The sequence below is a fragment of the Vitis vinifera genome, chromosome 7 (assembly GCF_030704535.1).
Source record: "Vitis vinifera cultivar Pinot Noir 40024 chromosome 7, ASM3070453v1".
NCBI lineage: Eukaryota > Viridiplantae > Streptophyta > Magnoliopsida > Vitales > Vitaceae > Vitis > Vitis vinifera.
In genome coordinates this window covers 6,754,053-6,776,347 of record NC_081811.1, presented here as the reverse complement: position 1 = coordinate 6,776,347, position 22,295 = coordinate 6,754,053, and the positions used below count along the sequence as shown (strand labels likewise).

Here is a 22,295-nt window from a genome sequence, read left to right as displayed (position 1 = left end):
AACTTGGTAGTGACCTTTTCTGCTAGCTTCTCAGCCTATATTATCATTCAAATTTCCAAAGCAATGTTAGATACAGTTTTAACTCAAGATAGAAACAGTCCGCTGCGGTTCTTCAGTTAAGAGAGACCTGACGGCTGCCTCTAATTCATCAGTTGGAGAGAAAGACCCGACTACCATACCTGCTCAAAGACATCTATAACAACAGTGCCATATAACTGTTGAAATAGAGAAGATTCCATCTTTTATTATGCTTTTTTACTTCTAAGACCAAAAAGAAAAAAAAAGAAAAAAAAAAACAAAAAGATGTCCTCTAAGAGAAATGGGAGGAAAACAATACATGCCAACCAAATAAGTCGGGAAGGTGGAAATGGTATATGGTTTTTGTGACTTCTTGTCATCTCATCAACATCCAACACAAACCAAATGAGTTGAAGCAAGGTGGGAATGGTCTATGTTTTGTGACGCCTTGCCATCTCATCAACATCCAGTTCAATTTCCAACACGGGTGTATCCTTTCGCATGCTGAAATGGCTGGTTAAAGGAAGCCACTTTCAATCATTATCAGATTCCTTTTCCCCAAAACATGATGAAAAAGAATTGGGTTGAGTTTTTAGAAGCTCACCTGTTCTGCACACGGCCATGATCCACAGCTGTTCTCAGGCAGTATATGACCCTACCAACTATATCCGACATGGGGACTGGGCCAAATATTCTACTGTCATTTGCTTGCTGCCAGTAAAAAATGAAAAGAAAAGAAATAAAGATGAAGATGCTAATCAGGACTTGTACAACCATTCCAAGAATAAGGCAATTGCCATCTACCAGAAACCACAACTCAACCTTAGAGGTAGGCATCTGTGTGTGCACCTCAGGACTGACATTGTTGAAACATTAAACATTCATTTAATTTTTATACTTTAAAAAAGGAAAATGAAGGGGAAAAAAAATGAATGTATGATACATGTTACCCTTGTGTGGGTTTCTGTGTTTGTGGGCTTGCAGAAGTGTATCCATTTACTATCAGAAAAAACTGTTGTCAGGACTGGACTGGACCAGACTGAACCAGTCAGTCAGACCACATAGCAGCCAAATTTGCCAGTCAACTAAAGTCCCAATCAAAAAATTAAACTGGGATTGTCTGATTAATTCAAAATTGGGCAAGCTCAAGGAAGTAGTTATGAAGTCCCTGAATGTATGGATAGAGGACTCTATTGATAAATAAAAAAGTCATTTTAGGATTTCATTAAGGTTGTGTTTGGATCCCAGAAAGTACTAAGGAAAGAAAAAAAAATACAAGGAAAATGACTTTCTCATGTTTGGTTTAACCATGGAAAATACAAAGGAAAATACAAATATAATTAAAATTAGTAACAAACTTATATATTTTAAATTATGTCATCTTTATATAAAAGAGTTAAATAAGTGAAACAAGTTTAAAGTAGGATATGAAAATAATTTATTAACTTTAATTTTTTTTTTCCTTCTACTTTTCCTCTTTATTTTCTTTCCCTCACATTTTCCCTCAAACTTTCTAGGAACCAAACATAGCCTAATAGTTAGGAGACTAACATGTCTCAATGCTTCTTCAATTTCTATGTTCCCAACCCATTTTTGGAGGGTGTTGTTTATATCATATGTATGCTTTTCTATGACATTTTACTCGTTTAAAAAATTCAAATATTAACATGGGGACTGGCTTGGAGATGAGCCATGGACTATTTATATGCTAACAGATGCCAAACCCAACAAACAAGGTTTAAGCTTTTGTACATTTTTGAAACATTCAATATTCAATCCTCTCTCAATCTGACCTCAATCAACCCATTCAACAAGCAGTGGAACTAGATGAAATGCAAACCATCTGAATGGGTCAATGACAGGTATGCTGACAACTATGCCAAAAAATACACTTTTAATCTGTCCCAACTTCTTGTGTTTTGAGTCAATGCATTTCTGCAGCTTGCTTAGTATGTGAAAAGGAAGAGAGATACAAAAGAGATGACTCAGAGGAGGCTTTCTCTAAAGGGGAAAGGAAAGAAGATCAACAAATGGGGGGAAAAAAGGAAAAATATAAAAGAAAAAACTGAAAGCAAAATACAACCAACTGCAGGAACTCAAAGGCTAATGATGAATATGTATTCCAACAAAGTTCCTCATGCTGCTAATAGAGGAGCCCATCTAAAAATGGAACCAAAGCTCTCAATAGACCAAAGTTTCCCACCTATGAGATGATAAGAATATCTAGGAGGCCGGGGGAGGATTAGATATGCTAACCTAAACTGGCACTGCCTCCTTTTCCATCTATGGGCTCAGCATACCTCTAGTTTTATCTTCTATAATAGACCCCACAAGAAGGCATTTTCTACTGCAGAAGATTACCCATCAGTCGAGCCTCAAAAACAACTGGACCCCATCCATCTCTCTGTGAAATACAATTTCAATGGACCTTGGATCTCCAAGAAGGCCTCCACAATACCAATGAGAACATCTCTACTTCATTAAGAACAGAGATTTGTAATTCAAGTTATTCTTTTTTGTTCTTCATTCTTAGTTGGTGGGTAAATACAATTTCTTTCAACACTTAACAATGACTGATATAAATCACTTTAAAGAAGAAAAAGAAAAAGAAAAAGCATCTTTGAAACCCCATTCATGGAATTGAACAACCTACATATTGATCTATGTAATGCTAGTTTCACACTGAAGATTTGCTTTGTTGAAATGTCAACACTTAACAATAACTGGTACAAATCATCTTATAGAAGAAGAAAAGCAACGTAGAAATCCCATATTTGGAATTGAATAACCTCAATACTGATATATGTAGAGTGTAAAATATGCTAGTTTCACAGTGAAGATTTGCTTTGTTGAAATATCAACCATGAAAAAGGTACATGGTTTTGTAAAAAAAAAAAGATTTCTCCTATGTTCATCAAGTAGATGTATCAAAAACTTTTGAAAGAATAAAATAATTCATTCTCAATAAGAAATGGAATGAAAATGGATCTATCCAATGTTATCAAGTAGATATATCAAAACTTTTGCAAGAATAAAATGATCAAATTCTCAATAAGAAATAGCATGTACGATCTAACCTATGTTACCAAGTAGATATACCAAAAATTTTGCAAGAATTTAATGATGAAATTCTCAATTAGAAATGGCATGTACCGTGGGCTTCAAAGTTTCATTGTCAGACAACACCCAGCACTGATCTTTTTCAAGAACAAAAGGCTCATCTTTTTCATCAGTAGAGCCCATTTCATACCCTTCAACTGCAGCCAATCTTCTAACCAAATAATTATCTGACTCTTCAGGGTCTTTCAAGACCACAACATCCCCAACAAAAACGCGCCTGTCAAAGAAATATACATATGAAATCAGAGAATCATGAAAGCACCAGCACTAAAGGTACATGCACATGCATAATGTAGATCTGTTAGTGGCTGCATATGGGTTCCACATTTGGATACACATTACCGTTAAAGAACTATTTGGTAGAAGATGAAGCTGTTTTTAGATATAATTCAAGATAATTACCCTACCTTAAAAAGACTACCATGTCTGTGTTTCTGAGATAGAATTCAAGACAATGATCTTACTATGAAGCAGATACCATGCCTATGTCTCAAAACCAAATCATTCCAGCATTGCAGTTAATAAAGCTTTATGTCAGTACCTAAGCTCTGCCAATACTTGCATATACAGATAATATGACCTAAATGACAAGATTGTTCAAGCAACTGCAACCTATTCAACTGTGGAAAAAGCATTGTGGCAAGAAAGCTTTTTCTTGAAGGTAAAACTTTATTATGTTTGTAGTTGCTGTTAGGTTTTTTGTTTTTTTTTTTAGTTTTTGTTTCTTTTGAATGCATACCCTCCAAATACATGTTTTCTTTCTTTGTCTTATGAATTCTTATAGACTTATAGTCATTAACAAGAATGGAATTTATCACATTGCACAACCCAATTTTAAATGCCAGAATTATTTGCAATGCCTCATAAAACTGGTCTAGGGGTACACAATTCATAGTTGAGGATGCATAATATGCCAACATAATAGGTCATGACAGAAGGAATATTAGATCGTTGAAAGGAAAACAAAAGTAACTCTAAATATATTTGAGAAGTGTAAAAATAGTTCCCAAAAATATAGACAGAATAATTAGAATAATTTTGCAGATTCATCTTTCAAGTAAAATTACGTTGGATCAGCAGCTGGCAATTTCCGGACAAGAAGAGTTCCTCCTTGCTCCCCTATAGTGGGGGCCATCTCCCCTCCTTTATTCCAATGCAGGTATGTCAACTTTCCCTGAAATAAATTTTTCCAAACAACATCACCTACTTCTCTGTCACTGATTTGACCTCCTTTATAGCTCTGCATCACACACAAGATTCAATCAGGACAATCCTTAGGGGGGAATGGTTCTAACACCCACCAAAGTTAACCTAACATGCATAAATTATAAGACAGTTTCCATGTATCTTGACAAAATTTTGTTAAGATGCGGCGTGCAATCCACTTAATTAGGCCCATTTTCTTTTTCTTTTTTTGCTTGTTGTTTCTTTTAAGGACAAATAGGATAAACATATTAAAAGTGCCTCATTAGGAAAAAAGGAGTCCTATTCTTAGATTATCTCACTGCATGGGTCTGGATAGATTGAAATGGACCCACTAGATTAGCATCCTATCAAGTTCTGTTTCATTTCAGATCCTCTGGAAACCATTTGTCCATGCACTTTAATTGTGGCCAAAATTTAATGATTAAAATTCAAGAATCAAGAGCATAAACAAAGGAAAACCACAATTTTGGTATCATATGAAAAATGGTGTAACCCAGTGGACCTCCTTTTTAGTTCATGTGCACTACGTGGTAGACAATCAATGAATGAAGCCCACTACGAGATTCCAGCTATCCATCATGAAGGGGAAAAAAAAAATTATGATGTAGTTTTCCACAAAGTTGCACATAAGAACAAGCAGAAGAAGAAAGCAAAAAAACCAATGATATGAACCATCTACTAAGTCTATACTACCAACTATAACTATCAAAGACTTGTGAAGCTTATCCACTGAAACTTGACTGAATTATACACAAGGAAAATGCCTTGAGTTCCATACCCACAGCTCAAATCTTCAGAAGCTCATAGTATAGAAGTGTAATGCCACCACATGTCTTCTTAAGCTTGAGACACATGTCTTCCCTCTTTTTCTTTTGCTAGGGAAATGAGAAAATATATTAAAAGCACCTAAGAGGAGGCGCACCAAGGTACATACCATGTATACAATACACACCCGATCTAGACAAGAAGAAGATACACAAAAAATTCCTTTTCCTCACTTGAAGCTCAACCAATCTACAAAACCTATTATAGTCATTGAGTGATCCTCTATGTACACCCTAACTCAATTCACTAAAGCATACATGATATAATTTGATTGCTTGGTCGTGCTTAGCATCATTAAAAGACTTCATGTTACTTTCCTTCCAAAGAGTCCAAAACAAGCACAAGGGTGCACAGCCCTCCAAGCTTCATTTTGTTTCTTCCCCACAAAATCATGTTTAAGAGACCCAAAAACTTTAAGAAAAAGAACCCTTTTTCCCATTTATATTTTAAATGCTTTAACACATATTTTATTACCATAAGGAATACAAATTTTTTAAGGTAGCTTGAACTTTTATTTGAAACAAAGAGAAATAAAGGATTTCTTTGACCTGTCTTTTTTTTTTTTATATAAATAAGCACAAAATATATTAAGGGGCAAAAAGCCACAAAGCATACAAGGAGTATACATAGCAGCCTAAACCAAAAAACACAAAAAACAAACAACCTCACCAGCCCTTAAGTAGCCGCTAGCCACTCCAAAAAGCCTAAGAGCGAAGAGGACTCCTCTCCCATATACACCCTAACCCAACTCCACAAATTACAAACAAAAGAATTTTTGAGTTTCTGTATAGCTAAAGAACCCCCCCTAAAAGCTAATCTATTCTTTTCCTTCCATACCGTCCAAAAAATACACAACGGAATGGAATTCCAAATTTTTTTTTCACCTTTTTCCCCACAAAAGGGTCCCTCCAACTAAGTAAAACCTCTTTGACTGTCTTTAGGAACACCCACTGAACCCCAAACAAAGCAAAGACGATCTCCCAGAGGACCCTGACCACTATACAGTGTAAAAGAATGTGATTTATATTTTCCTCTTCACAACCACACAAAAAACAGCGATTAGGGAGCTGCCACCCCCGTTTTTTAAGCCTATCCAATGTGAGAATCTTCCCCCATGTGGCCTCCCAAGCAAAAAAAAAAACAGTTTTGGTTGGGACCTTATCCACCCAAATGCACTTTTTCGAGAAGGCGAGGGTGTTGGGAGCAACCAGCAAATTATAAGCATCTCTAACCCCAAAAGTGCCATGACCCCCTCCTTTCCATAACACTGAGTCCTCTTTTAAAGAAATCCTAAAGTCTCTCAACATATTAAACAAATCTCCAATCAAATCCAGCTCCCAATCATTAAAATCTCTAGAAAATCTGAGATTCCAACCTCCTTGACCAAGGCTTGAGTCCCACACTTCATTGACCGTTGCATTCCTATGGACCGCCAAGGCACATAACTGGGGAAAATTTTGGGACAACGCCACATGGCCACACCAATGATCAGTCCAAAACTTGACTTTAGTCCCCTTACCCACCTTGAACTCTATGTTATCCCAACACCAGTTTGCCTCCTTCAGAATCTCCTTCCAAACCCCCACTCCAAACGTCCCGCGAGCTTCATTAGTCCGCCACCCAAAGCCCTCTTGGCCATACTTCACCCCGATCACCTTCTTGCAAAGATTGTCCTTTTCAAAGGCAAATCTCCAAATCCATTTACCCAGCAAAGCCTTGTTCAAGAGATCAATCTTTCGTATGCCTAGACCACCCTTCTCCTTTTGAGTACACACCACCTCCCAATTGATTAAGTGGACTTTCCTTTCCAAACTTCCCCCTCCCCAAAGAAAGTCTCTTTGTACTTTTTCAAGCCTTTTTGCTACAATCTTGGGCATTCGAAAGAGGGACAATTGGTAAATAGATATGCTGGCCAGTGTGCTCTTAATGAGGGTGATTCTCCCACCCTTAGAAATATATTGTCTTTTCCAAAGGGCTAATCTTTTCCTCATTCTTTCTTCCACCCCATCCCACATAGAAATAGCCTTGTGTTGGGCTCCAAGGGGCAGCCCCAGATAAACAGTAGGTAAAGACCCCACTCTACACCCTAGCTCCACTGCCATTTCCTCAATCTCTTGAACCTCCCCAATAGGAATTAATTCGTTTTTAGCTAGGTTTATTCTTAGGCCCGAAGCCGCCTCAAACCAAGCCAAAATCCAACTTAAAGAGGTTAGATGCTCCTTCCTTGCTTCGCATAAAATAATTGTATCGTTAACAAAAAGCAAGTGGGAGACATTCATCTCCATCCTCCCTCTCCCCCGAAGTCTACAGCCTGAAATGAAGCCCCCATCAGCAGCCCTTCTTATAAGTGCACTTAGTACTTCCATACCCAAGACAAAAAGGTAAGGAGAAAGAGGATCCCCTTGACGCAGCCCCTTGGTGTTCGAGAAGAAGCCTGTTGGCACCCCATTGACCATGACAGAAAATTTGGCAGTTGAAATGCACCACCAAATCCACTCCATCCACCAAGACCCAAAGCTTATCTTATGCAAGACCTTCATGAGAAAATTCCAATTGATGCTATCATAGGCTTTTTCAATGTCCAATTTACAAATCAACCCTTTCTCCTTATGTTTATGCCAGAAGTCAATCACCTCATTAGCTATGAGCGAAGCATCCAAAATTTGTCTGCCCCTCACAAAAGCATTTTGATCCACAGAAACCACCTTTCCTAGAACCTTTTTCAGCCTATTCGCCAACACCTTGGCCAAAAGCTTGTACAGTCCCCCTAAAAGGCTAATAGGCCGGAAGTCCCCAAGGTCCTCAACCCCACCTTTCTTTGGAATGAGGACCAGGAAAGTGGTATTGAGACTTTTGGCAAAGGATCTTTGATCATAAAACTCCTTAAACAGATCCACAATCTCCTCCTTCACAAAGTCCCAGCAAGTTTGCCTAAAGGCCACTATGAACCCATCCGGGCCTGGAGCTTTATCACCATTCATTTCCAACAGGGCAGAGTGGATTTCTTCCTCAGTGAAAGGCAGCTCCAAGACTTCAGCTTCACGGATGTTTAGACTTTGGAGGTGCAACCCCTCAATGTCAGCTCTCCAGTCTGGCTCTTCTGAGAGCAATTGCTGAAAAGCATTCACAATCCCCTCCCTCACCTCTTGTTCCTCAGTCATCCACACCCCGTTAATCTTAATTCTATCTAGGGAATTGTTTCTTCGGTGTGCATTGGCCATCCGATGAAAGAAGTCTATGTTCCCATCCCCTTCCTTTAGCCACAGCTCCCTTGACAATTGTCTCCAATGGGTTTCTTCCAGTAAAACCCACTTTTTAAAGGTTTCCTTAGCTTCTTTTTTCAGCTCTGTTTCTCTTTCTGAAAGGCTCCTTTCACTTTCCACCCCATCCCAGAACTCAACTTGCTAAAAAGCTGAGTTTTTATTAACTTCCAGCCTTCCAAACACATCCCTATTACAACCTTAGATTTTTTGCTTCATCACCTTCAGCTTAGTGGTCAATCTAAAACTGGCCCTCCCTCTCACCCCAGACCCCTGCCACCATTCCCGAAAAAGGTCCTTAAAACCATTGACTTTAAGCCACATATTTTCAAACCCAAACAGGGAGGGGCCCTGCCTTAACCCACCACCCTTCAGCAAGATGGGAAAGTGATCTAAAGTAGGTCTAGGCAGCCTGCTTTGGACAACCCCACTGAATTGATCAAGCCAATTCTGGGTCACTAGGAATCTATCCAGTCTAGCCCAAGACTGATTATTCCTATCCCCACTCTAGGAAAACACACCCCCTTGCAAAGGAAGATCAAGAAGCTCTAACTAGTCAACAATATGGGCAAACCTTCTCCTTGCACCAGTAAGCCTTCCCTAGCTGCTCATTTCCCTTTGGGAAAGGATGACATTGAAGTCACCCCCTAAACACCAGGAGTCATCCCAAAAGCCTCTGATTGCCCCTAAGTCCTCCCACAACATCTCCCTTTCCTCTCTAGAGAATGGCCCGTACACACCTGTGAAAATCCAAACGAACCCGTCTTCCACATTCATGAGCCTACAGGAAATTGAGAAGTGTCCCACCTCCATCTCAAGCACCTCCAGGGTCCTTTTATCCCAACAAATCAATATCCCTCCCGCAGAGCCATGAGCATCCATGGCACCCCAGTCTAGAAACCTCCCAGTGCCCAAACTCCTCACTACACCCTCTGACATTGCCTGAATTTTCATTTCCTGGAGACAAAACAAGTCCACCCTCTGACTTCTAATCAGGGCCTTAATCACCTTTCTTTTAGAGCTATCGTTAGCTCCACACACATTCCAACTCAATAGCCTTAACTTCATTGGACTTCCATGATCTGACACCATCTTCCTTGCATGCCACTTTTCTGCTTCTTCCCCCCCTCATAGTTAATGGAGCATTCTAGTCTCTTTAATTCCCTTCGAATTTAGATTTCTCTAGAAGAGCTTTGCTATGAACTCTTTCCCTTCTCTTTCTGATTTTAACCAAAAAATCCAAAATGTCTTTCTCCAATTCCTTTGTCGAAAACCCCAGAAACTTATTGAACCTAGCTAGATCGCTTTCCTCCCAGCTAACCTCCTCCCAACCTTTAACTTCTTGTGGCATAGTTTGAACTAAGCACAACTCCTCTCTACTTTCTTCATTGCTGCCATTGTTTACCTCCATCAGCTCCCAACAAGTGACGGTCTCCTTCTCTGTAAACCCCGGGGCATTGAACATGCGACACGGTGTTTCCCCCTGGGCTGTCTCCCAACCGACCCCAAAATAGTCATAATACTCCCCCAATGGAGTCCGACCAGAAAAAAAAAAAAAAAAAAAAAAAAAAAAAAAAAAGAGAAGAATAGAGACCAGAAACCAACATTCCATTAGGTATAAAGGCGTTCCCATACCTCAAAGCTTCCTCCATTAAAGCAAAGTCGGTCTTCAATCTCTCCTCAGAATGTAGTTTTTCCTCAATTTGCTTCCGCAAGCCATCCTTCACCCAGAAAGACGAGATATCAGACTCTAGACCCCTCAGTAAGCTTAAGCCAGACAAAACCGAGGGGCGGGCCTCACCAAATTGGGCTCGAACCTTAGCTAAAGGCTGGATCGGGCCTTGGCAGTCCGGCCCAGACTCCACGAAGGACTCCTTTGCTTTGGCCCGCCCAGGGTCCTTCCTAGACGACAGCCCAAAGAGAAGCGGCCCAATCTCAAATGAGGTGGACGAAACTGGATCTAGCCCAACGGGCCCAGAAACCGGACTAGAACTCCATGGAACCTTTGCTAGGCCCGGCTTAGGAGGCCCACCCAAAAGTTGCATTCCTCCTTAGGGCCCAACCGACAATCCGTCAAGGCTCCGAGGAAAAACCACAGGTCGCCCCGACCCACTTGTCTGCCCCCGCGTCCCATCGGCAGACTGCAACAAGGCCTCAAGCCTTGTGTCGTCATCCTTCTCCAACACGCGCTTGCCCGCACATGCATAAGCCTCACCCCCAACCTCACCTTCTGTTTCGAAATTCTTCCCACTCTTTCATGCCAGCACCGTTCTCATTACTGGCCTAACCTCCCACCAAAGGGTTAACGAATAGAAAATGTCTTCAACCCAAATTTCCACCACGTTGGGAAGCTCCTCACAGTTTAGCTTCACCAGAATCCGGGCCCACTGCAGTTCCTCCAGCTTCTCCGTTTGGGAATTGACTGCAAAGAAACCCCCACACTCCTCCCCTACCCTTCTCAGAATAGCCCGATCCCATAATGAGACGGGTAAGCCCACGATTCTCACCCATGCCTCGCTCCTTTTCTCCCCTTCCAACAAGCACCCCGTCTTAGGCCTCCATTTCTCCAGGCGCAGAAGAAACCCCCCAACTGAAGTCCTTCCAAGGTTTAGGGCTTTCTCAGCTTCTGCCAATAGCTCAAATTCCAGCAGTACCTTACCCCTTTCCAATTTTGCTAGCCCTAGTTTGCCCTTCAGTCCCCAAGTTTTTGCCAATTGGGTCCCCCAACTTTTTAAGTCGTCCCCCCTCACTAAACTGGGGTTCCAGAACCTAACCAAACAATGAACCAACTTGTTTAAATTTCGACTTAGCTCATTTTCTCTAACCCCCACCCTAACCGCTGCTCTGCTTTTGCTCCTCGGTAGCTTGACCACTTCCGCAAAGGTTTTCACCAAATTGGGCTTCAGCATCATCGCCTCGTCCTTCTGGCTTTCCTTTCCTCCAAAAGCAACACCCAAGAGCCGTAATGTTTCCGCCATTGAAGCCCAACCACCCTTTACTCCTCTTCCTTTGGGGGTAAAGATGCTGAACCTCTTCTTCTCCAGGTCCACAACTCCTAACCGAATAAAGCACCCCCCCCTTGTTTTCATCGCGCACCAGCGAATAGGCCCTCCCTTTTTTCTTCCATTTTCTTTCCCATTTTCCAGTTCTCGTGTCCTTAATGCATAGAACCAGACATTCTACAAAGAGCCCTAGGCTCTCCAGTCTCAGCTTGATCCACGAAGAAATCCCTCTTTTCCTCTCCACAATCGTGGCTTGCAATTTGCCTTTCTTCTCCTCTACCTTGACCTCGAAAGTCTTCGACTCCACTCCGAAGCTACTCTTCCTCAAGCTTTTCCAAGTTCCCGAGAGGACATTGCCCTCTACACCTTCGCTTGCATGCAGAATCACTCGCTCTCCTCCGTCGCTCTCGCTCTCTCTCTCTCCAGCCCTCTCGCTCTCGCTTTCCTCCATTGTTACCTGAACAACTTACTATACTGAACCTCTGACCTGTCTTTTCAGAGATTTATCTCTTTTAACAAGTTTATGGGATTGCCAATGGATGGTCATGAGACAGAAACTATGTCCCTGTTGAGAAAGTTGGGAAGTAGAAAGGGTCACAGTTCTTTGGATGTAAAGAGGAGGCCATCCTCCACGCCCCGCTTTGTTAGGGAGCTTCAAAATTTTGAAAATGCTAAATCAATTACTACAATTCAAACAAAAAAGAGAGGAGTCAGAGTAATAGGGGGGAGATGGTTTGTCAGTGACCCTGTACGATGCATGTTTGGATTAAAATTTCCAATGGGCAAAAGATGGTGGTTTCAGGAAGGGTAAGGAAGAGGGGTTGTGGCAGTTTCTCCTAAAGGTTTGCAATGTCTAGGGCTTTTAGTTTTGCTAGCTTTAAGGGTGAAGTCGGTACTTTGAGGGCCTAGTTTCCGGTTTCTCTTTCCTTTTACTTTGGGGGGCTGGTTTGTATTAGGTTGCTACTTGTATGCTTTGTGTGTACTTTATGCATCTTTTCCTAGCACTATTAATATATTTGTGTTGTTTAACTATCAAAAAAAAAAAAAAAAGGATTTAGTCATTGTTCTCTTTGAAATTGTTTGTCATAGTCCACCAATGTGATATGAACTAAAGATGAGATTCGGCAAAAGTCTCTTCTATCTTTCACCTTAAAAATCCTGATAAGTTACATTAATGAAATGTTTGCTAATAAGGTTCACTAGTCAAATCTATGAATCTCAATTCAAAGGAGTACATTTTTTTTTATTTTTTTTTGGATAACCAAGAAACCTTCCATGGTCAAGCCCTTAGGACTCTCCATAGGGACCCAAACCTCTATGAATCTCAATTTAAAAGAGTGCATTTCTTAAGATATGAAATACATAGAGATTGCGAAAATTATGCTTACTTTTGCCTATTTTTTATTTTTAATATTAAAATTTTCATTAAATAAATTTCAATAATTTTTTTTTTTTAAAGTAAACCAAGCAGTTATATTAAAAGCGCTTAGAAAAGGCACATAAAATACACATGGAGTATACAAATAGCACCAAAAGGCAAACAATGGTAAAAGAGAAACAACAAACCACAAACCATCCACAAACATCAACCTAAAGACCTAGAAAAACAGAAAGTCCCCAAACAACCTTCTTTCTTGAAAACCAAGTCCGCTTACTGCAATCTTATCAAAGCCTTGAAACTCCATCTCTTCTTGCTGACATTAGCCCCTCGAAGAATCCAAAAGATAAATTCAAACTTCATCTACCCACTGCAGCCATTTCCATTCTCCCTAACCACTTCCTGAACGACTACCTCCTGCCCCTTTAAACATTACAAAACATTCCTGCTCCTCTAAATCCTTTTCAAATTTTGAAGAGAATGTATTCTTTCTCCTCTTCCCACCATCCCAGCCCTCCACCTCATCTCTATCCTTCCTATTTCTAAGGAGAGCCAAACACCCAACCTCTAAACCTACTTTCGGTAGTCCAAAAATCTCAAATTTTTTCCCACCCACTCTTCTGGCTCCTTTCTTTTTTTGCTTGATTGGTTGTAATTAAACGAGCAGTCAAATTTCTGAAGCTCACTATCAAAATGGAACATAAAGGAAGGCCTCCTCTTTTTACTTAAGGCCACTACTCTACGGCTCTTTATCACTTCTAACTTTCTCAACAAGGGTACACTTTCCTTCTCATACCCTTCCACTAGCAATCCCAAAAATTTGCTAGAGACAAATTTCCAGAAAGATAGACCAGAGAGGCTCCCATCTCCCATCGTGTCCTTGCTAGGATTGCCATTTCCTGAAGCCACCTCTCATTGCACACATCTAGGCCCACACGCCTAGCATCTCTAGAATGATTCTCCAGGAAATCCACAACCAAACTCTCACTAGAAATCATTTGCAATGCATTGCCCATAACCATCACTCTTGCATTCTACTAAAAACTCTTTGTCTTGTTCCTTCCATGGAACCAAGCTATTAGCCATCCCCAATGATAGACCCCTCGTCTTTGGAAGTAAAAGATGAAGAAGGAGAAGACCTACCCCGGTCAAAATAACTAGAGTCAATAACTTACCTACAAAACCTTCCACTTCAAACAAGAAGGCAACGTCTGCATATGGCACTCTCTCCTCTAGGCTCCATGAGAAGAGAGCTAGTGAAGAGAGAGTTGCCTCATTGCAAACCATCCTCGAACCAACAAGATCAACTAAAGAAAGTCCCAACACCGTCTCTTAATCCACAACATTTGGAGGGGTTTGCATGCACAACGCCGAGACAAACTCCCCTCTTGTGGAACGCCAATCAAATTGATCTTTCTCCGAGACAAGTGGCTCTAAAAGCCCTCACTACTTGCTAAGGAACAACCCACAAAAAAATTTCAATAATCATGACACTTAATCCTTATATATCAACCATTATGTAGACCCTCATTTTTTTGGTCTATAGGTAGGGGGTATTTTGGACCATGTTTTTTACCACCTTTTAGGAAGTTTTGGCAACACATGTATGAGAGAGTGGGCTGGAAAAGGCATTTTCTTGAAGGAATCAGAGGGTGACAGGTGTGGGGGAATATTCTGAAGGTCGTTGGGGAGGAGCGGGGGAGATAGCTTGAGGAAGGGACCAACTGAAAGAAAAGGATGAGGGGTTTTAGAGAAGAGATGAAGAGAGAGGGGTGAACGGGATTGTGGGATGGACAGAGAGGAAAGGTTTTCTAGAGAGAGCTAAAACAAAGGAAGAAAAATGAAGTGAAAGCAATGAGGAGAGAATAAGCTGGGGGAGACATCTGGAGCAAGATGAGTTATAGGGAAGTAATTTTGAGCTGAGCAAGGGAATGGGTTTAAGAGTGATCTAGTTCCTTTTAGCTTTCCTTTGGATGTATGAGTCATATCTTTGATCTTATTTCCACCTGGTTTTTCCCACCCATACATAAGCCCATAGACTTCAATATGAGAAGGGGCACGGTTTAATGTTTTCTTTGGCTTATTTGATGCTCTGTTTTTATGCTTGCTCCTCTATCATTTACTCTCTGCTTCCGGTGACTATTTGTACCCTAAGGAGAAGGGTTTTGTTAGTGTCACCATTGGTTTTCGTATGGGCATAGTTTCTGAATTTGGGTAGATGCCATTTCATTGTTCATGGAGTTGCTTGGTTACTCTACTATACTAGGGTATTAGTGTTGCTTTTTGACTGTTGATGGTTCATGAATCCATGCAGCTGAAGCTGAATGGGATGTTCACCAAAATGGGTCGTAGTTCAGGATAAGCCCGCTTCTCTCACCTCCTCCACTAATCAAACCTCATACCCAACATACCCATCATACCCATTAACATGCTCACCACTTTCAGTTTATCCTCCCATACCATACTCACCTCCATTAGCCTAACCCATTCTTCATACCCGCCAAACACCACTCAATCCCCTTAGCACCTTTCCATCATGCATTCCTCATTCTTTACTTTCTCCATAAATTCAGCAGCTCACCAAGAAAGCTCCCCAAAGACGCCAACCTTTCCACCCTCATTCTCTCTCTCTCATTTCATAAATGCTAACGCATCACCCATGTTCACTATACTTTCCGTGTATCATCAACCATCAGAAGTCGATCCAAGATTAGAAGACCTGAAATCCATATCCAGTGCTCAACCAAAGCACCCTGGGCCCCCACTTCTGCATAAGAGTGCATGGCCACCTTTGGGTGTGCCATTTTCAAAACCCACAGCTGCGGGAAATGCAAACGATGAAGAAGACTCGTTCAATGCTCCTTCCAAGAAAAGGGTTTGATCAGTGCCATATTCTCAAATGTCCTTTCGTCATTGAGCCTATAATGAAGCAAATTGGAGACAGCAATTGGTCTACATGCAAGGTGTCAGAATGATTCTCCTTTGATTGAGAACACTGCATCCGCATCCTAACCTACTGAAGCAATTGGTGGAAATACCCATGGGTATTGAATGCCCCTCTTCTCCATCACTACATGCTTCTATGGCCGTGAAGCTGTTGAATCAGCTTGCTGGACTTGGTTCACTCAGTCAAACTCTGGGTGGTTAAAGCCATAATGCGGGATTAACAGACTGTAAGATGAGGCTCTAATGGAGTATATATTGCATAGGTTAGCAGACACCATCATGAATACCAGGTGATCGCGTCAGTAATCTGGGAGCAGAATGATACAAGAAAAAGATTCAGCAGTGGGCAGTTTTTGATTGGGCTTAACAAGTGGGTTTTCCATGGAAGAGGTCCTCACAAATTTATGAACGTCAACTACCACGAGTGTTGGGAAAGTAGATGAGCCTTCAATGTAAATGACTTACCACTGGAGTAAGACCGAATTCTGCCTTCAGATCCATCTTCCTTCAGAGATTTTTCCCAATCCAGTTGAATGATATTGATAGGTATGGCCTTAAAAGCAGGAGCAATAGAAGCCAAGAAAGAGGAATAGAAATAAAGTAAGTCTCATATCATTTGCCAAGAGTGGTTAGATTGAGATTGGAGTAAATTCAAAGAGATTTTCTGTGGGAAGGTGGGGCTCTTGAGAGAAAACCTCATTTAGTAAGGTGGACGATAGTTTGTTTAGATAAAAGAAAAGGGGGACTCAGGGTGAAGAGCCTTGCCTCGCTCAATAAGGCTCTCCTTGGCAAATGGAGTTGGTGCTTTACAAATGAAAAAGAGGCCTTTTGGAATCAAGTAATACAGGGGAAATATGAGAGGGATTGTGGTGGGTGGTGTTCTCAAGAAGTTAGGGAGGGGTATGGTGTAGGCCTATGGAAAGCAATTAGGAAGTTTAGGCACCTTGTTAGCTCTATTGGGAAATGGGCAAAAGGTGAGTTTTTGGAAGGCTAAGTGGTGTGGAACTACACCTTTGGGTGATTCGTTTCCCTCTTTATTTGCCTTAGCTACTTCTAAATAGGCTTGGGTGAAAAATGTTTGAACTGTTTCAAAAAGTGAGGAAAGGGAGGGAGAGGAAGTTACACCCTTGTTTCTCTAGGCCTTTTAATGATTGAGAGATGGATGAGGTGGAAAACTTGTTGTTGTGTTTGAGTGGGAAGAGAGTGATTGTGGAGAAGGAGGATAGGGTGAGGTGAGTGGAATCAAAGGATGGCATTTTTTCAATCAAGTCTCTTTACAAAGCCTTAGAGCCGAACTCAACATGGTGTTTCCCAATGAAGATAATATGGAACTCTAGTGTGCAACCAAAAGTAAGCTTCTCTGCTTAGGAAGCGTCATGGGGAAAAGTTCTAACTTTGGACCAAGTTCAAAAGAGAGGTTGGGCTTTAGAAAATAGATGTTATTTGTGTCAAGCGCATAAGGAGTCCATTAACCATCTTCTTCTCCATTGTGAAAAGACAAGGGAAGTGTGGAAGCTATTCTTTACTTTGTTTGGAGTGTATTGGGTGTTTCCTTCCTCAGTTAAGGAAACCCTTTTGGGGTGAAAAAGGTCTTTTATGGGTAAGAAGTGGAGGGCAGCTTGGAATGCGGGCCCTTTATGCTTGTTTTGGTCAGCTTGGTGTGCTGTCCATGCAGAAACTGAAAGCGTTTTTTGTATATTTACTTTGGTCGGAGTCTAAATTGTTTATAAAAGATGGTCCTTCAACGCTAATTGATTTCATTGATTGGATAGGTTCCCGTTGAGGAAAATGTTGTTTTTTTGTATATCTTGTTGGACAGTTTTTTGTTTCAGCTGTAAGGGGGTGAGTGTCACTTTCTTGTACATCTTAAGCCACTATTTTAGCGCCTTTTCATAATACAATTCTCTTACTTATCAAAAAAAAAATATATATATCATCTTAAAGGTCCTCCACTTATCCCTAAAGATCTTTACATTTCTTTCCCGTCATAGTATCCAAATCAACATAAGGCATGTGATATGTTATAGAACCTTGCCTCTAATAAAGTTCCCCAATCTCTTAAAAGAAATGGTCATCATGTCACTAATACTTCTAGGAGAAATCTATTCCAATCTAACTAGCTTAATTAACTTATGTCATAGCTCCAAAGTTAGTAGACAATGTAAAAAAAAGGTGATCAATTGACTCCCTGATTTTCAAACACAAAATGCAACGATCAAGACTAAGGGCTTTGAAAGGTCTTACCACCTAAAGCAAGTCATTTGTGTTAGCCTCTTGTTGGCCACTAGCCAAATAAATTCTTTGACCTTTGATGGAGCTTTTGATTTGCAATGAATTTCGCTAGAGAAAAAAGGTTGGAATTGAGTAATTGGATGAGGCTAAGAAAAAAATTTGACCATGAATAAGCTTGGGGATGATAATGACCAGACTCTCACATCTAGGGTGGACAGTGAGAGGTCACACAATTGAGAATGGACATTAGTATTTCAAGATCCTCAATCTGTGAATTCGTAAGGTTTTAATGAATGTTAAAAGTTCCAACCAAAAGGAGAAGAGAGACCAAGAATAGATGCTATAGAAAAATTTCTAACTGATACAACTCTGTATAAATTAGGAAATTGAGAACTCAAAGGTTATTCCCCCCACCAAAAATCTTCCCAGTAATGGATCTTTGTCCCATTACCCACCAGAAACGAGTATGAATGGAGAATCCCGGAATAATTGAGCAATAGCCTTTCAAGAACCACAATATGACCATCTCACTGAAATGTTGGTATCCCAACCGTTGGGATGTGTCCCATATATGTGCAATATAACATTACGCCAAAGAACTGAACTTTCCCAAGGAAACCTCCAAAGCCACTTCCCTAAGAGGGCCATATTCCTCAAAGAAATTCTCCCAAACCCAACCAAAGAAAATCCCTTTGCATTTTCGCAATTCTATTCGCTACTGATAAAGGGGCCAATTTCACAAATTAAATCCAAGACACTGAAAATAAATTGAAATATTTTTTTAACAAAGAATACCTCATTGAGACCAATAACATCCACACATAATCTATACAAGATAGAATAAATTAACCACACATAATATAATAATATAAATGGCATACAAAAAAACTGATATAAAAAAACCATAAAAAATTGTAGTCTAAGAAATGCGTGAAGCAAGCCACCCATCCGAACACCAATACTAATGGGAAATAAACCATCTAATCTCAAGACACATTAAGAAAACTCACTAAACGATACCCATAAAATCAAACAGCGAAAACCCACAGACAATAACCATCCATGCCAATCCACAGAGACCCATCTTCTACCGAGCAGAAATCTCCAAAACCAACGAACCCCACATGAAAATTCGAGCTTTTGATCCACTCAAACAGACTATAAATTAAAGGACACACACAAAAAAATAAATAAATAAACAACAACAACAACAACATCTACTCCCCATTTGATCCCCGATAAAACAAAATTCTTGAACCCCGAAAAAGGAAAAAAAAAACACCCTTCTACCCAGCGTAAAAAAAAAAATCAGTTCATCCACTTCTTCCACTATTTTCTCGGCAACCAAACAGAGGGGTCAAGGGCCCAAAAAACATGGACATCATTCCAAGAAACCACTCCCTGGGAAAAAAAAGAGAGATGGGTACCTTCCAACTGATAGAAATGGAGTATTCGAGCTTGTGGGCAATGTAGCGGCACCAAGTAGATAGAGAAACCATGGCCAGTTTTTTATGTTGTAGCAGGTTTGGATGTGAATATGCAAATGTGCAGATGCTGCAGCAGCACCATCCCCTTTTCTTAAACCCCTAATTAAATCCCCTTTTATTTATTTTTGTCCCTTTGGCCCTCTCCTTTCTATTTCATCAATCTTCACCTCTGCAAATTTTTTTTTCCTTTTTCTTTTTTTTTTCTATAAAATAAAAAAAAGGAAAAATAAAGACAAGCTTAATGATTTCAAAATAAATAAATTTATTTTTCTTACTTTAAAATTCATAATTATAATTGGCCCATAAGGTTCACTTTTCACTTTTTCCATTTTTAATTTTTTTTAAATAAACATAAAAAAATTAATTTAAAAAAAAAACTTCTAAACATATTTTGGATCATTATTTTTGTTTTCTTTAAAAATAGAAATAGAAAAATGTTTAAACAAACAAGGTCTTATTTATTGATAAATTATTTTATTCCACCTTTTAATTTAAATTCCCACATTTTAAAGTATATGGCATGTGGAGTAAAAGTGGAAAAAATATATTTTTTCATCTGATTTTTTATTTCTTAAAAAATAATTTTTGTTTTTTTGAAAAAAAAAAGTAATATCAATTATTTATGAAAAAACATGAGAACCCCTTACTTTTACTTACATATTATGCAAAAAAAAATAATAATTTTAGGATATAATTCTTAAATATGAAATTAAAAGTTATTTTAAATCAATTATTTATATATTAAAGAATAATATCCCTTTTTTCTATTTTTTTAATGAACATTTTAATGTAAAATACAATCACGTCAAGGTCTCATCATTTGACAAGAGTACAGGTATTTTCCCTTAAGGGATCAATTTAAAATAAGGCTTTAAAATTGGCCAACCTTTGGAAATATGCCCAAAAATAAAGTAGCTTTACCTTAAATAAACTTGATACAAACTATGAGTTCTCACATTTATCTAGATAAAAGCCTCTCTTCTGCCAGATATTAAACAGGCACAGTGTTATTTAGGCAATGTACAGCGAGTAATAAATATATCGAACCATTGTGTCAAGAATAATTATGAGTATAAACGTCTTACTACAAGCTTAAAAGTCATTATTCACAAGATCAATTATTGGCATTTAAAGTATTAAAGAAGTGCATGAAACATTACAATTTCTTCAGAATAAAATGCCACCAGACATCAAATTCAAGTATGAAAAGCTCCTTAAAAAAATTATTATCTGTCTCTTCCAAAAATTAACTTAAACTTCGGAGGGGTATATCCAAAAAAACCATCCGGACACACCCTGTTGCAGATACACTCATCATTTACTTGCAGGACACTAGCCAAAAAAATATGTTATTAGTCATGTACCAGCACAAACTATCTCATAATTACTATTAAACATTTTGTAAAGAACTATATATTGGAAGAATAATAGCTATAAGGAACATTTTGTTAGCTTTATGTATAATGGACTAGTTAGACATTTACCATTAACACATGTTTTGAATTTTGCAATTCTAGCAAGTAGAATTAGTAATTTTAGATTTTATTAAATGTGTTCCAAAAAGAAAATAACTAAATCACTTAACATAGGCAAGTCAACCATGTCATATTGTACACATTTCATGTTCTAAAAGATTTATGACATTCCCTCTCCTCTTCATCACTCATGGTGAAGAACACTTTCAACACGTTATGTTTAGTTGCTAATATGTTAGTGTCTTTAGGAAAGTTGGATTCTTTTGAGATCGTCAATTTTTATCAATTTTTCTTAAATCACCCTCAAGTCAAGCTTGTAGTTTAGCTACCTCTTGATCATTTAAGAGCACGTTAATCAATCCATCAATTTTAGGCACCATTAATGTTACAGTAGTTGTCAAACTTCTAATATTTTAGTTCATTGCTTCCATGTTTTTATCTTTTATTTTATGACCATGATTTAGAACATTTGGTTGTTGGGTGAACGATTCAATGAAGTCTTGCATCCCATGTCTTGGCTTTCTATGTTCATTTCCTCATCCATGCTTGCATCCTTCTTTCTTATCTCATCATCAAGAGCATTACCAACATTGACACCAATGACACAAATCTTTTCCACTTGTTTCACTCTATGCATAGTAGTATGGAAATAGTTTGTTATATAAACTACTCGAGTCTTCATGCATCTACAAGTTCATGGAGATAAAACATATGAAAAACTAAAAAGTTAAGTCTACAAAACATAAAATAATAGAAAATGTTATCATAAAATGACCTTCACTCATTCTTCAAATACAGTTTTTCACACATGTACATCATTTGGTCTTCATCCCAACCAAATCCAATTTGAGATCATGTCTTAGCATAATATTTAGCTTTCAATGTTTTCATCCTTGATTCTATATGTGAGGACCACATATGGGCATTTTTTATTTCATCATAACCTTTATTTAGATAGGTATCCATTTTTAAATTTAGTGTTGGCATGCCACCTAGAGTTTCGATATAACTCTTATAATGATTCAACTAAGGCAACATCCTCCTTGGATGTCCAATAATGTTTGTTTATCTAATTTCTTATCAACACTACGTCTTTAAGCACTTGATCATCGTGAGTTGAGCCCTCACATCAAGGTAACACAGATGAATATTATGTCATGAGAGTAAACACCTTATTCATGGATAACAATTTCATTTTTCCTTATTTGGTATTTGGGTTTATCCAAACACATGAACATTAAATACATGTTCTATATAAAGCACCTAATTAAATAATTCTATATAATAAAGTTGGAAAACATTAATATATAAATTTAATCATTGAATTATTCATAAAATAATTATAT

General features: G+C 39.0%; 1 protein-coding gene across 2 annotated transcripts; it reads right to left on the bottom strand.

Moving 5' to 3' along the window:
* Positions 1–3: 3 nt before the first annotated feature.
* On the bottom strand, positions 4–19,644 carry LOC100256678 (mitochondrial ATP-independent inner membrane protease subunit 2). Of its 2 annotated transcripts, XM_002277993.4 has the most exons (5): positions 19,415–19,644; positions 4,206–4,378; positions 3,172–3,355; positions 623–729; positions 4–531 (listed from the first exon to the last, which is right to left on the bottom strand). In XM_002277993.4, the coding sequence occupies exons 1-5, from the start codon at positions 19,484–19,486 to the stop codon at positions 450–452; spliced, it is 618 nt and encodes a 205-aa protein (XP_002278029.1). In that variant the 5' UTR covers positions 19,487–19,644; the 3' UTR covers positions 4–449. The 2 variants fall into 2 exon arrangements, 1 of the variants encoding a protein (XP_002278029.1); XR_009466026.1 differs by lacking the exons at positions 4–531; positions 623–729; positions 3,172–3,355; positions 19,415–19,644 and adding an exon at positions 5,123–8,396 and having other exon boundaries at positions 4,294–4,378.
* Positions 19,645–22,295: the final 2,651 nt, after the last annotated feature.